The 12,702-nt window shown below is 44.3% G+C and overlaps 1 protein-coding gene across 2 annotated transcripts in view; it reads left to right on the top strand.

Annotated features, from left to right (window-relative positions):
* Window positions 1–12,702, top strand: part of dhx36 (DEAH (Asp-Glu-Ala-His) box polypeptide 36) — a 130,452-nt gene that overhangs the window by 48,927 nt on the left and 68,823 nt on the right. For both annotated transcript variants that reach the window (XM_059992411.1, XM_059992413.1), the window contains 3 exons: window positions 6,289–6,370; window positions 7,976–8,119; window positions 8,942–9,047. In XM_059992411.1, coding sequence (XP_059848394.1) covers window positions 6,289–6,370; window positions 7,976–8,119; window positions 8,942–9,047 — 332 coding nt within the window. The remainder of the gene's footprint in view (window positions 1–6,288; window positions 6,371–7,975; window positions 8,120–8,941; window positions 9,048–12,702) is intronic.

Consider the following 12,702-nt stretch of genomic DNA (forward strand, 5'->3'; position numbering starts at 1 on the left):
ATGTGATGTAGAACATAGAACAGTAATGGGCTATGACATAGCAAGTCTATTGCAAACAGAACATAGAGCAGTACTGGGATATAACTTGTTGTAGTCTATTGCAAACAGAACATAGAACATGGAGCAGTACAGCACAGTTCAGGCTGTGTGGTCTGCAAAGTTGTGCTGACCTTTTAACCTTCTCTAAACTCAATCTATGCCTTTTCTCCCACATTGCCCCGCATTTTTCTTTCATGCATGTGCCTGTCTGTGTCTTTTAAATACCCCTAATAGTAGTGGTTTCTACTACCACCCCTGGCAGTGTACTCCATGCACTTGCCACTCTGTTTTTTAAAAAACTGCCTTTGACATTCACACCCACTATACGTTCTTCCAATCATCTTAAAACAGGGGTTTCCAGTTGTAATTATGCCATGGGCTCCAGCCATTAACTGAGGGGTCCTTGAACCTCAAGCTGAGAACCTCTGTCTTAAAGTATGTCTTCTCGCATTAGTCATTGCCACCTTGGGAAAAGACTGTGTTCATTCTATCTATGCCTCTTATCATTTTGTACACCTTTATCAAGTCATCTCTCATCGTCCTTGTCTCCAAAGGTGAAAGCTCTAGCTTAACCTTTCCTCACATGATATGTTCTCCAGTCCAGCCAGCCAGCATCCTGGTAAATCTCCTCTGCACCCTCTCCAAAACTTCCACATCATTCCTATAATGAGGCGGCCCGGAACTGAACACCATACTCTGTGTGTCTAACGAGCTTTATAGAGATGCAGTATTGCCTTGGGGCTCTTGGACTCAATCCCTCAGTTATTGAATGAATACACACTTTACACCTTCTTAACCACCCTAACAATGCATGGCAATTTTGAAAGGTCTACGGAGTTGGACTTGAAGAACCCTCTGTTCTTCCAGAATGCTAGGAATCCTAGGATTAACCTTGCACTTTGGGTCAGGCCGAAACATCGACTGTACCTTTTTCCAAAGATGCTGCCTGGCCTGCAGAGTTCCTCCAGTATTTTGAGCGTGTTGCTCGGATCTGCAGCATCTACAGATTTTCTCATCTTGTACTTTGCCTTCAAGGTTTGTCCTTCATTCTTTTCTGGATTGCAATCCATCCAAAATAAACATATCGAACAAGTAGGGACCACAGTTCCTTACAAAAATTGCAAATTTTTTATGAGAATGTTTGATTGGAGCATAGTTACATAAAGTTCAAAGTAAATTTATTATCAAAGTACATATGTCACCATATACGACCCTGAGGTTCATTTTCTTGCAGGCATACTCAATAAATATTTAATATAGAATAATAAATAGTCATAACAGAATCAATGAAAGACTGCACCACTCAAACATAACAAATTGTGCAAATACAAAAAGAAATTGAGAATAATAATAAGTAAGCTATAAATATCAAGAACATGAGATGAAGAGTCTTTGAAAGTGAGTCCATAGGTTGTGGGAAAAGTTCACTGATAGGGTGAGTGAAGTTCTCTCCTCTGGTTCAAGACCCTGATGGTCAAGGGGTAATAATTGTTTCTGAATCTGGTGTGAGTCCTGCTGGCAGCAGCAATAAGAGAGCATGTCCTAGGTGGTGGAAGTCTTTGATGATGTATGCTACTTTCCTGTGATATTTCACGTAGATGTGCTCAATGATGGGGGAGGGTCTTTACCCATGTTGGACTGAGCCATATCCACTACTCTTTGTAGGCTTTTCCGTTTAAGGGCATTGGTGCTTACATACCAGACTGTGATGCAGCCAGTACATGTATACTGTCCACTGCACGCTATAGAAGTTTGTCAACATTTTAGATGTCATGCAAATCTTTGCAAACTTCTAAGTTGAGGCATTGTTGTGTTTTCTTTGTAATTGCACATACGTGCTGGGCCTGGGACAGATCCCCTGAAATAATAACACTGAAGAACTTAAAGTTTCCGCCCATCTTCACCTCTGATCCTCTGGCTCACGGACCTCTGGTTTCCTACTCCTTGAGTCAGTAATGACCTTCTAAGTCTTGCTGATCCTGAGTGAGAGGTGGGTGTGTCACCATACAGCCAGATTTTCAATCTCCCTCCTACATGCTGATTCATCTGCCCCTTTAAATCAGCCGAATGATGCCATCAGCCAACTGGAATTGGACATTGGAACTGTGCTTAGTCTCACAGTCATAAGGGTAAAGCCAGCAGAGCAGGAGTAAAACACACTGCCTTGTGCACCTGTGTGGATGGATATTGTGGCGGAGATGTATTTGCCAAACCGAACTGACTGGGATCAACAAGTGTGGAAATCGACAATCCAATTGCACGATGTTTGAGGCTGGTCTTGGAGCTTATTGATTAGTTTTGTGGGGTATAAGAGTAGTCTTATTCATCTGCAGCAGTGTGGTCATCTAGTTCGACTGACAGAAGAATTACCCCATCATCTCCATTCTGGAGACTCCCTGTCTGCTTGAGTTCTTCCGCTCAAGAAAGCTTATCATTAGCAGGGGCTTCACTGTATATGTTAGTTTTCTGACACTGGGGTTTAACATCTGCCTTTGGTTCTTGCTTTCATCCAGTAAAACATGAAAGGTACAGCAAGCACAGTTCAGACCCTTTGACCCACGATGGATCAAATTTTTAATCTACTCTAGGATCAATCTAATCCTTCCCACCCACAGTGCCCTCAAGTTTTCTTCCATCCAAGCAGAGTATTTTAACATAAGAGATTCTGCAGATACTATAAGTGCTGGAGGAATTCAACAGGTCAGACGGCATCTATCAAAGGGAACAAATAGTTGATGTTTCTTCATCCAATTCTGATGAAGTGTCTTGACCTGAAACGTTGACTGTTTATTCCTTTCCGCAGATGCTGCCTGACCTGATGGAATGGCAGGATCTAAACTGCTTTTTTTTTTACCTCACACAATTATCAGTGGAAAACCAGCAGAAACTTTCAGCTTTTGAACAAGATAATTGTAAGCCTAGTGAAGGTGTTGAGATTTGTGCGTACTTTCACTCTTCCAAGTGGAAGTAGTCAGTGGTATTTCATTAGGTCTATTTAAAATGGATGTTGGTAGTAAAGGCATGAAAGATTATGGGAAGAGGACAAGAGAATGGAGTTTACATAAGAATTAGGAGCAGGAGTAGGCCATCTGGCTGGTCGACCCTACCCCGTCATCCAATAAGATAAAAACATAGAAAACCTACAGCACAATACAGGTCTTTCAGCCCACAATGCTGTGCCGAACATATACTTACTTTAGAAATTATCTAGGGTTACACGTAGCCCTCTATTTTTCTAAGCTCCATGTACCTTTCCAGGAGTCTCTTAAAAGACCCTATTGTATCCGCCTCCACCACCGTCACCAGCAGCCCATTCCATGCACTTAGCGCTCTGCATAAAAACCTTACCCCTGACATCTCCTCTGTACCTACTTCTAAGCACCTTAAAACTATGCCTTCTCATGCTAGCCATTTCAGCCCTGGGAAAAAGCCTCTGACTATCCAATTCCTCTTATCATCTTATAAACTTCTATCAGGTCACCTCTCATCCTCCGTCACTCCAACGAGAAAAGGCGGAGTTCACTTAACCTAGTCTCATAAGGCATGCTCCCCAATCCAGGCATCATCCTCGTAATTCTCCCCTGCACCCGTTCATTAGTTTCCACATCCTTCCTGTAGTGAGGTGACCAGAACTGAGCAGAGTACTCCAAGTGGGGTCTGATCAAGGTCTTGTATAGCTGCAATATTACCCTTTGGCTTTTGAACTCAATCCCAGGGTGATGAAGGCCAATACACCATATGCCTTCTTAACCACACAGTCAACCTGCGCAGCAGCTTTGAGTGTTCTATGGACTCAGACCCCAAGGTCCCTTCGCCATCATGTTTGACCTGCCAAAATGAACCACTCACACTTATCTGGGTTGAGCTCCATCTGCCACTTCTCAGCCCAGTTTTGCATCCTATTGATGTCCTGCAGTAACCTCTCTGACAGCCTTCCACACTATTTGCAATACCTCCAAACTTTGTGTCATCAGCAGATTTACTAACCCATCCTTCCACTTCCTCATCCAGGTCATCAGTAAAAATCACAAAGAGTAGAGGTCCCTGAGGCGCACAACACACACAAATGCTGGTGGAACGCAGCAGGCCAGGCAGCATCTATAAGGAGAAGCGCTGTGGACACTTCGGGCCGAGACTAATCCTGACGAAGGGTCTCGGCCCAAAACGTCGACAGTGCTTCTCCTTATAGATGCTGCCTGGCCTGCTGTGTTCCACCAGCATATTGTGTGTGTTGTTTGAATTTCCAGCATCTGCAGATTTCCTCGTGTTTGCCCTGAGGCACATCACTGGTCACTGTCCTCCATGCAGAATATGACCCGTCTACAACCACTCTTTGCCTTCTGTGGGCAAGCCAGTTCTCGATCCACAAAGCAATGTCCCCTTGGGTCCCATACCTTTTTACTTTCTCAATAAGCCTTGCATGGGGTATCTTATCAAATGCCTTGCTGAAATCCATATACGCTACATCTACTGCTCTTCCTTCATCAATGTGTTTAGTCACATCTTCAAGAAATTCAATCAGTCTTATAAGGCATGACCTGCCTTTGACAAAGTCATGCTGACTATTCTTAATCATATTATACCTCTCCAAATGTTCATAAATCCTGCCTCTCAGGATCTTCTCCATAACTTTCCAACCACTGAAGTAAAACTCACTGGTCTGTAATTTCCTGGGCTGTCTCTGCCTCCTTTCTTGAATAAGGGAACAACATCTGCAACCTTCCAATCCTCTGGAACCTCTCTCGTCCCCATTGATGATACAAAGATCATTGCCAGAGTCGCAACAATCTCCTCCTTCGCCTCCTACAGTAGCCTGGGGTATATCTCAATCAGTTCTGGTAACTTAACCAAGTTGATGCTTCCAAAAGCTCCAGCACGTCCTGTTTCTTACTGTCTATATGCTCAAGCTTTTCAGTTGCTGTAAGTCATCCCTCCAAGTGCCAAGGTCCTTTTCTGTAGTGAATACTGAAGCAAACCTCTGGTTCCATACACCCTTTTCCACTGTCACACTTGATCGGTCCTATTCTCTCACGTCTTATCCTCTTGCTCTTCACATACTTATAGAATGCATTGGGGTTTTCCTTAATCCTGCTAGCCAAGGTCTTCTCATGTCCCCTTCTGGCTCCTCTAATTTCATTATTAAGCTCCTTCCTGCTAGCCTTATGATTTTCTAGATCTCTATCATTACCTAGTTTTTTTGAACCTTTTGTTATCGTTTCTTTTCTTCTTGACTAGGTTTTATACATTCCTTGTACATCACGATTCCTGTACCCTAGCATCCTTTCCCTGTCACATTGGAATGTACCTATTCAGAACACCACCGAAATATACCCTGAACATTTGCAACATTTCTGCCGTACATTTCCCTGAGAATATCTACTACCAATTTATGCTTCCAAGTTCCTGTCTGATAGCTTCATGTTTCCCCTTACTCCAATTAAACATTTTCCTGACTTGTCTTCTCCTATCACTCTCCAATGCTATGGTAAAGGAGATAGAATTGTGATCACTATCTCCAAAATGCTCTCCCCCTGAGAGACCTGACACCTAACCAGGTTCATGTCCCAATACCAGATCTAGTACAGCCTCTCCTCTCATGTCTGATCTAACCATGGATTCATTTCCACCTGCCTACCTTTTCCCCATAACCCTTAATTCCCCTACAATGCAGAAATCTCTCCAACCTTGTCTTTAATATAATTTACTGAGGTGGCCTCCACTGCTTCATTGGGGAGAGAATTCCACAGATTCGCCACTCTCTGGGAAAAGCTGTTTCTCCTCATTTCAGTCCTAAATCTACCTCCCGAATCTTGAGGCTATGTCCCCTATTGTTGGGGGGGGAGGGGGGACTGGTGTAATAAATCATCCATAATGGAGTGGTGGAGCAGACTCAATGGGCTGAAAGTCCTAATTTTACTGCTATTTCTAATGGTCTAATACATCTTTTTCACCTTTGTTGGGGGATCTGTTGACTTTTAAATCTGGCATTAAAGTTTGTGGATACTTGACAATAAAGTAGTTATTGACGTGATTCACTTGAGTTAAAAATTCTGCAGCCTTTTGTGTCATTCCCATGTAACCTAGCCGAGTTGCTGTGAACCAAGACGAATCTCATTCAGAAACATGAAGCAGGCATTTGTGGCAATATATAGCCCTCTGGCAGACTGAGTAACGTTAAAGACCTTGAATCTTTGTGGCAGATGTTATTCATTGTTCAGAATCTTCATGCTTTATTCTGTTTTTCTGCAGGGAGCTGCCCAATGCTGCATATCCCAGGGTTTACCTTCCCAGTGAAAGAATACATTTTGGAGGATGTCATTGAGTTACTTAAGTAAGTCTGTAAATGGTTTACAATAAAATAAGGAATGTTGTGCGGCTGGTGATTAAAGTTGTGCCAGTTGGTTCAAAAACTGATCGGCTTAATTAGTTTGAACATGAACAGAGGATATTACAGCCCATGATGTGCTGACCCTTTAACCTGCTGTAAGATCTATCTAATTCTCTCCTACGTGGCCTTTCGTTTTTCTGTCATCCTTGAGTCTCTGAAATGTGCGTAACGTATCTGTGTTCACCACCCACCCACCCCCCACCTCCTGGCAGTGCTCTCCACGCTCCCACCACTCTCCATATAAATACCTCTGATATTTAACCCCTCCCCCCCGTACTTTCCTCCAGTCAACGTAAAATTCTGAGGCCTCCGTTGGTCAGGATCAATCATGGATGTTGCGTCCTAGCTACCTGGGTATGCAAGCTGGTGCCCATGTAGCAAGGTCCCTCTGTCCATGCATCTGAAAAACCCAAAGGAACGACAGAGACCCATACAAATTGGCACCAGCAGCATAACAGGAGTTGTCAGTCAGTGTTGAACTCAACGTAGGACTTCCAGCTCCTGTTTTTTCCCTTAGGGTTTACTCCCGATGCTTTCCCCATGAATGGAGGCTTGGGGTCAGAGTTTTCCTTCTAGATGAGCTGCCAACCTCGGCTAACAAACCCCATCTGTCCAAAGCAACTGGTTTTAAGGTGCCAGTAACCCACTTTTGCCCTTCTCCTATTAGTGGAAACTGTTCCTGGTGCTTAGTAGAGGCTATTTGAGACGCACACGCATTGGGAGCATTTAATAGATAGTGGGAGCTCATCCTCATTTCCACATCTGACTATAATCTTAAGGAACCCAATCTAAAATGATTGCCCTTTCATACTAGCTATTGCCAGCGTGGGAAGGTATTGAGCTGTCCACTCTAACTGTTCCTTGTATCATCTTGTACACCTCTATTAAGTCACTTCTCATCCTCCTTGCAGTAAAATAAGGGTGCTACAGTAGCGTAGCAGTTAGCACCGCTTTATTATAGCTCTGGGTGTTAAGAGTTTAATTTCGGCACTGCATTCTCCCTGCAAACCACGTGGGTTTTCTCCCAGATTTCAAATGTTAGTATGCATATGAATTGCAAGGTTATATGCAGTGACATTCTGTACATGTACTTTGTTAAATTTACTTTGAACTTTGTTAAATGGGTCATTATAAATAGTCTTGTCATTAGGCTAGTGTTAAATAGGTGGGATGCTTGGTGGTGTGGGTCGTTGGGCCAAGGGGTCTGTTCCGTGCTGTTGTTACATTGAGATGCACATCGTATGCCCTATTCCTATTTCTAAGTGTAGCTGTCTTTATTTTCTCTGACATGGATGGAATGCAAAATACAAAAACTTGCTGAAACTCAATGAGCGGAGGGTGGATTGCCATGATGGAATGATGGGCCAAATGGCCTAATTCTCCTGTGTTTTATGGTCTCCCCATTCCTTTCCGTACATGCTGTCTTATCTGCTGAGTTGCTCCAGCGTTTTTCATGTGTTGCCCCATTTCTCCGGCATCTGCAGAATCTCGTCTTTAGAGTTGATATGTCTTTTTCAAAAGTATTTCTGTATCTGGCTTTCTCATCAGCTATCGTCCGCAAGGCCAGGAAGTTCGAAAGCCATCCTCTAGGAGAAGGTTCATGCAAGGCTGCATGTTTCGACCAGAGAAAGAAAAAGTTGAAGAAGAATACCAGCAACAGTGGCCAGTGTATATGAGAGAGTTGCAAGGAAGGTATGTCGTAACTGTTTACATTACAGCGCAGACAAAGTTTGAACTACACAGGTCAGGGAGCAGCTGTGGAGAGAATTTAACTATGCAGGATGGTGATCTATCGTTAGAATATATATATTTGTCTCAGTGATGAATCAAAGTTGAAGTGAGGTCACCCTTGAGATCTGGGCACAGTCATCCAGGCTGGCAATCCATTTTGCCTTGTGGTGGGGTGGGGGGGGGGTGTGGCCCGGAGAGCGGTGTGCAAGGTGCACTGGACAGTTATGGGTGCCGCTTGTTGGCGAATTTAACCAGTTCTTCCAATGTATTGTGATAGAAGTTCCATGATTTTTTATTCAGCAATGATAAAGAGACGCTGATTCAAGGAGGAGAAAATGAAGAAGAACTTGGAAGCTGTGTCCCTTCAGACCCCTATGCCATTATCCTAGTTATCCGAGGTTAGACCGGGAGGGTGTGGTCATTGAATTGGCATGGTTTGCAGAGACATCATGCATCCAAAGGCCTGATCCTAAACTATATTGTTCTATGTGGCATCATTAGACCTTGAACCTGTCACTCACTGTGCACAAGTTATATTGGTGGTGGATAGGTTTCCAGTTAAATAGGCTGCTTTATCACGGATAGTGTTGAACATCTGAATGTCATTGGACTACGATCATTGAATTGTGCAGAGAAAATTCCATCACTTACCACAAAATACCAATGAACCACTTGTCAATATTCTTTTTAAAAATATAAAACTGTTTCCAAAAACTTGTGTCCACTTATTGAGCATGATGCCTCAGGCAGGGCCTTTGATTTAATCTCCCTCTTTCTTTTCAGGTATTCTGACAGTACAATCGAAGCCTTGGAAATTCTGCACGACGATGATAAGATAGACCTAAATCTGATTGTGGCTCTCATAAAGCATATTGTTTTCTCTGGGGAGGTAAGATTTTTATTTTAATCGACAGATGCAAGATATTTTGAGCTGTAATCCATCCAGTTTAATGACAAGCTGTCTGACTGCCCTGCATCAAGCTCCCCAACTTACAGGCACACACTCATCCCACACTGATCTACAAGAGCTGCAAATTACAACATTAACCATAACTAATTGTTTGCCTGCTTCCTTTGTCAACAGCTGATGTTTGTTAAAAGGGAAGTTATATATACGTATTATACAAACAGCTAGCAGGCAGAAGGTACCACTAGCTGGTTGATCAGTGTATCTGCTAAAAATTCCCTCCTCGGCACCCACTGGGTGTTCTTATGATATTGCACACGTGCATTTATAAACAAGCTTTTCCACTGCAGATGAAATTATAAGAATAAGGAGCAGTGGGAGCCAGACACAATAGCAATGAACAGTGTGTTGCACATCAGTTGCTAGTGATCTGATGTTTCCTTTCAGATCCAGTGAAACTGGTATGAAATATATACAGGGGTCTTTTGTCTCTCTTCTCCACCCCCCCCCCCCCCCCCATTCAGAGCATGTATCAGTAGCACTGCAAATGCTTACCAAAGACCCTTCCCACCCTTCCCACAATCTCTTTGACCTCCTGCTACCAGGCAGAAGGTAACGCGGCATAAGAACCAGAACTGTCAGGCTGGGTAAGGACACACACACAGAATGCTGGAGGAACTCAGCAGGCCAGGCAGCATCTACGGAAAAGAGTAAACTGTTGAGGTTTCAGGCCGAGAGCCTTTGTGAGTCCTAATGAAGGGTCTCGGTCCAAATCGTCATCTGTTTACTCTTTTCCACAGATGCTGCCTGGCCTGCTGAGTTCCTCCAGTGTTTTTTTTTGTGTGTGTGTGCGTGCGTGCGTGCGTTGCTTCGACTTCCAGTATCTGCAGATTTACTTCTAACTCCAGGCTGTTAGACTTGTTAACACCCTGCTACTACCCAGTACTTGTCTGAATCCCCTACTGCTCTCCCCACTTCTCAATTCGCGGACATACTCTCATCCCGCACTGGTCACTTTTCATCTTCTATTGTTGCTGTTTCACATGTTTATGTGACTGTTTTATAATATTAGTGTCAGTAACATTATACAGTCTTACATAAACATGCACCTCACACTTTGTCAACCCATCAATCTTCAGGCCACTCAGGGAATTGTGCAAATATCATTTTGTGACTGTCTGTGTTGGATCATAATTATGTGCTGTGTGTGACTATATGTACTGTAGTGGTCACGAACCTTTTTAAGCCCAAGATCCCCTACCTCGGCCTTAGTGAAAGGCGAGATCAACCCCAAATCGATTAGTTACACACATGCGCACCGGGACAGAAAAGACAGGAAGTAAAACCCTGCAACCCGGAAGTAGCAATAATGCATAAACACCAGGGGTACCCACCATTTTTTTACGCCGCGGACTGGTTTAATATTGACAGTATTCTTGCGGACCGGCCGATGGGACGGGTGTTAAACACGAAGGGAATACAGCGATACTCGAAGCAGGTTCCTTATGTCCAATCTATTCCGCAGTTTAGTTTTTGCGGCTCTCAGCACTGCTGAGAGTTGTCCCGCGCTGCTCACATTTTTTTTGCTGAAAAAACTCAGCGGCTTCGTCTTTAAGTGCAGGGTGCTTGGACTCAGGGTACCGAAGCAGTTTTGAGGGCTTCATTGCCTCATTAGCCTCCCGGCCCGAAATCCAGCCTCTGCCCGCCCGCTGCCAGACGCCCTGGTCAAATGCAGCTGGTTGTGGGTGGGGTGAGAGGGCAAGGTCAGGGCCAAAGGTCCCTGTGCCGGGGCCGCGGCGGTCGCAGTCTGGTGAGAGTGACTGACCAAGCGAGGAGTGCAACAGGCCCGCGCCTACTCCCCTTGTAGGATCTATCGGCCGACAAAAGTTTGGCTGGAGGGATGACTTTCAGTATATCGCAGCAAGGTAGCTGCTCTGCTATTTACGAAACCTTGAGCCCGAATTAGGTCATCTGTGAATATTTTAGCACCGGGTTCCCCATGAACATTCGCTGTGCTAGACAAGTTTAGGGACGGTGCCCATATGTCTGCGCTCCGGGCCAATAGCATCGGCACTTCCTGCCAGCCGCGCTTCAGGCCAGTAGCATCGGCGGCTCTTGCCAGCCACGCAAGGCGAACACTAGCGCAAAGGTATCACTGTGTTTAGGTGACTGATGACCTCGTGTGGGTTTAAGTTCAACCGTGGCCGTGACAGGGAGTAAGGAAAGATGCAACTGACTCATATTGATTCCTCGCGGCCCGGTGGTTGGGGACCACTGAAGTACACTGTGTAATGTGGGGGAGCCATGCGCACTGGGCAGAAAGAACGGAACGAAAACCCCGCAACCCAGAAACAATCTCTCAACGGTATTTGTGTATTTTTCTTTTTTTTCGGGACCTACTGGGAAAGTCTCAAAGATCGACAGGTTGGCGACCACTAATGTACTGTTTTGCACTGTAGTCCAAGAGGTGCGACGTTTCATTTAGCTGATTACGTGTGCAGGGTTGAATTTGCATAATGTTTCTAAGTAAAGTATTGATTGATAATTTATCTCGAAATGCTGTGTATTTGAATATATTTGAAGTGTCATCAGCAGCTGTGATTCTTAGCTTTCAGGTCAGTCCAATCCATGGCTTGCCACTGAAAAGAGATAATTATTTTTCAATGCCATGCTCACCAGCTGTTCTCTAACGTAATCTTGAGGATTTGTTTGCTTATTCAAGAAGCTGACATATTCAAAGTTCAAAGTATATTTATTATCAAAGTATGTACACTATATACAACCTTGAGATTTGTCTCCTAACAGGCAGCCACTAAACAAAGAAACCCATTTTAAAAAAGACTGTCAAACACCCAATGTGCAGAACAAAACAAATCGTGCAAATAATAAAAGTAAGCAAATGACAGTCAGAACTGAAGTTCACAAAAATGGCACAAATCTAGTCTTCACTGCAGTCGATTCAGAAGACCATCAGTTGCAGGTCTCAGACTCGATTCATTGGTGAGACGAGTGAACCTTGCAGAGCAGCAAACTGGAGTTTGGCCCAGTCCTGACACCCTGACTTTTTCAATCTGGTCCAGTGCTGAAGTTGGCCAAACCTCATTCCTCGCTCTCAGACCTGGGTCCCTCTGCCTTGATACGGCATGTGCCCGATCATTGTCACGTGTACCAAGATACAGTGGAAAAACATGTCTCCTGCACACTAATCGTGCAGATCAGACCATTGCCCAGTGCACTGAGGTAAAGCAAGGCAAATCTTTTCAATGAAACACACTTAAAATGCTGGAGGAACTCAGCAGGCCAGGCAGCATCTATGGAAAAAAGCACAGTCAATGTTTCAGGCCAAAGCCCTTCAACAGGACTGGAGGGAAAAGATGCCCGGATGGGAGAGAGAAACACCAGGCGATAGCTGAAACTTGGAGTGGGAGGGATGAAGCAAAGAGCTGAGATGTTTATTGGCAAAAGAGACAGAAGGTCATGGAAGAACGAAAAATGGAAGATGGAGGGGTGAAGAGCACCAGAGGGAGGCGATGGGCGGGCAGGAGATAACATGAGAGAGGGAAAAGGGGATGGGAAATGGTGGGGGGGAAGGCATGACTGGAAGTCTGAGAAATGGATGTTCATGCCATTAGGTTGG

The sequence above is a fragment of the Hypanus sabinus genome, chromosome 2, assembly GCF_030144855.1.
Source record: "Hypanus sabinus isolate sHypSab1 chromosome 2, sHypSab1.hap1, whole genome shotgun sequence".
Taxonomy (NCBI): Eukaryota; Metazoa; Chordata; class Chondrichthyes; order Myliobatiformes; family Dasyatidae; genus Hypanus; species Hypanus sabinus.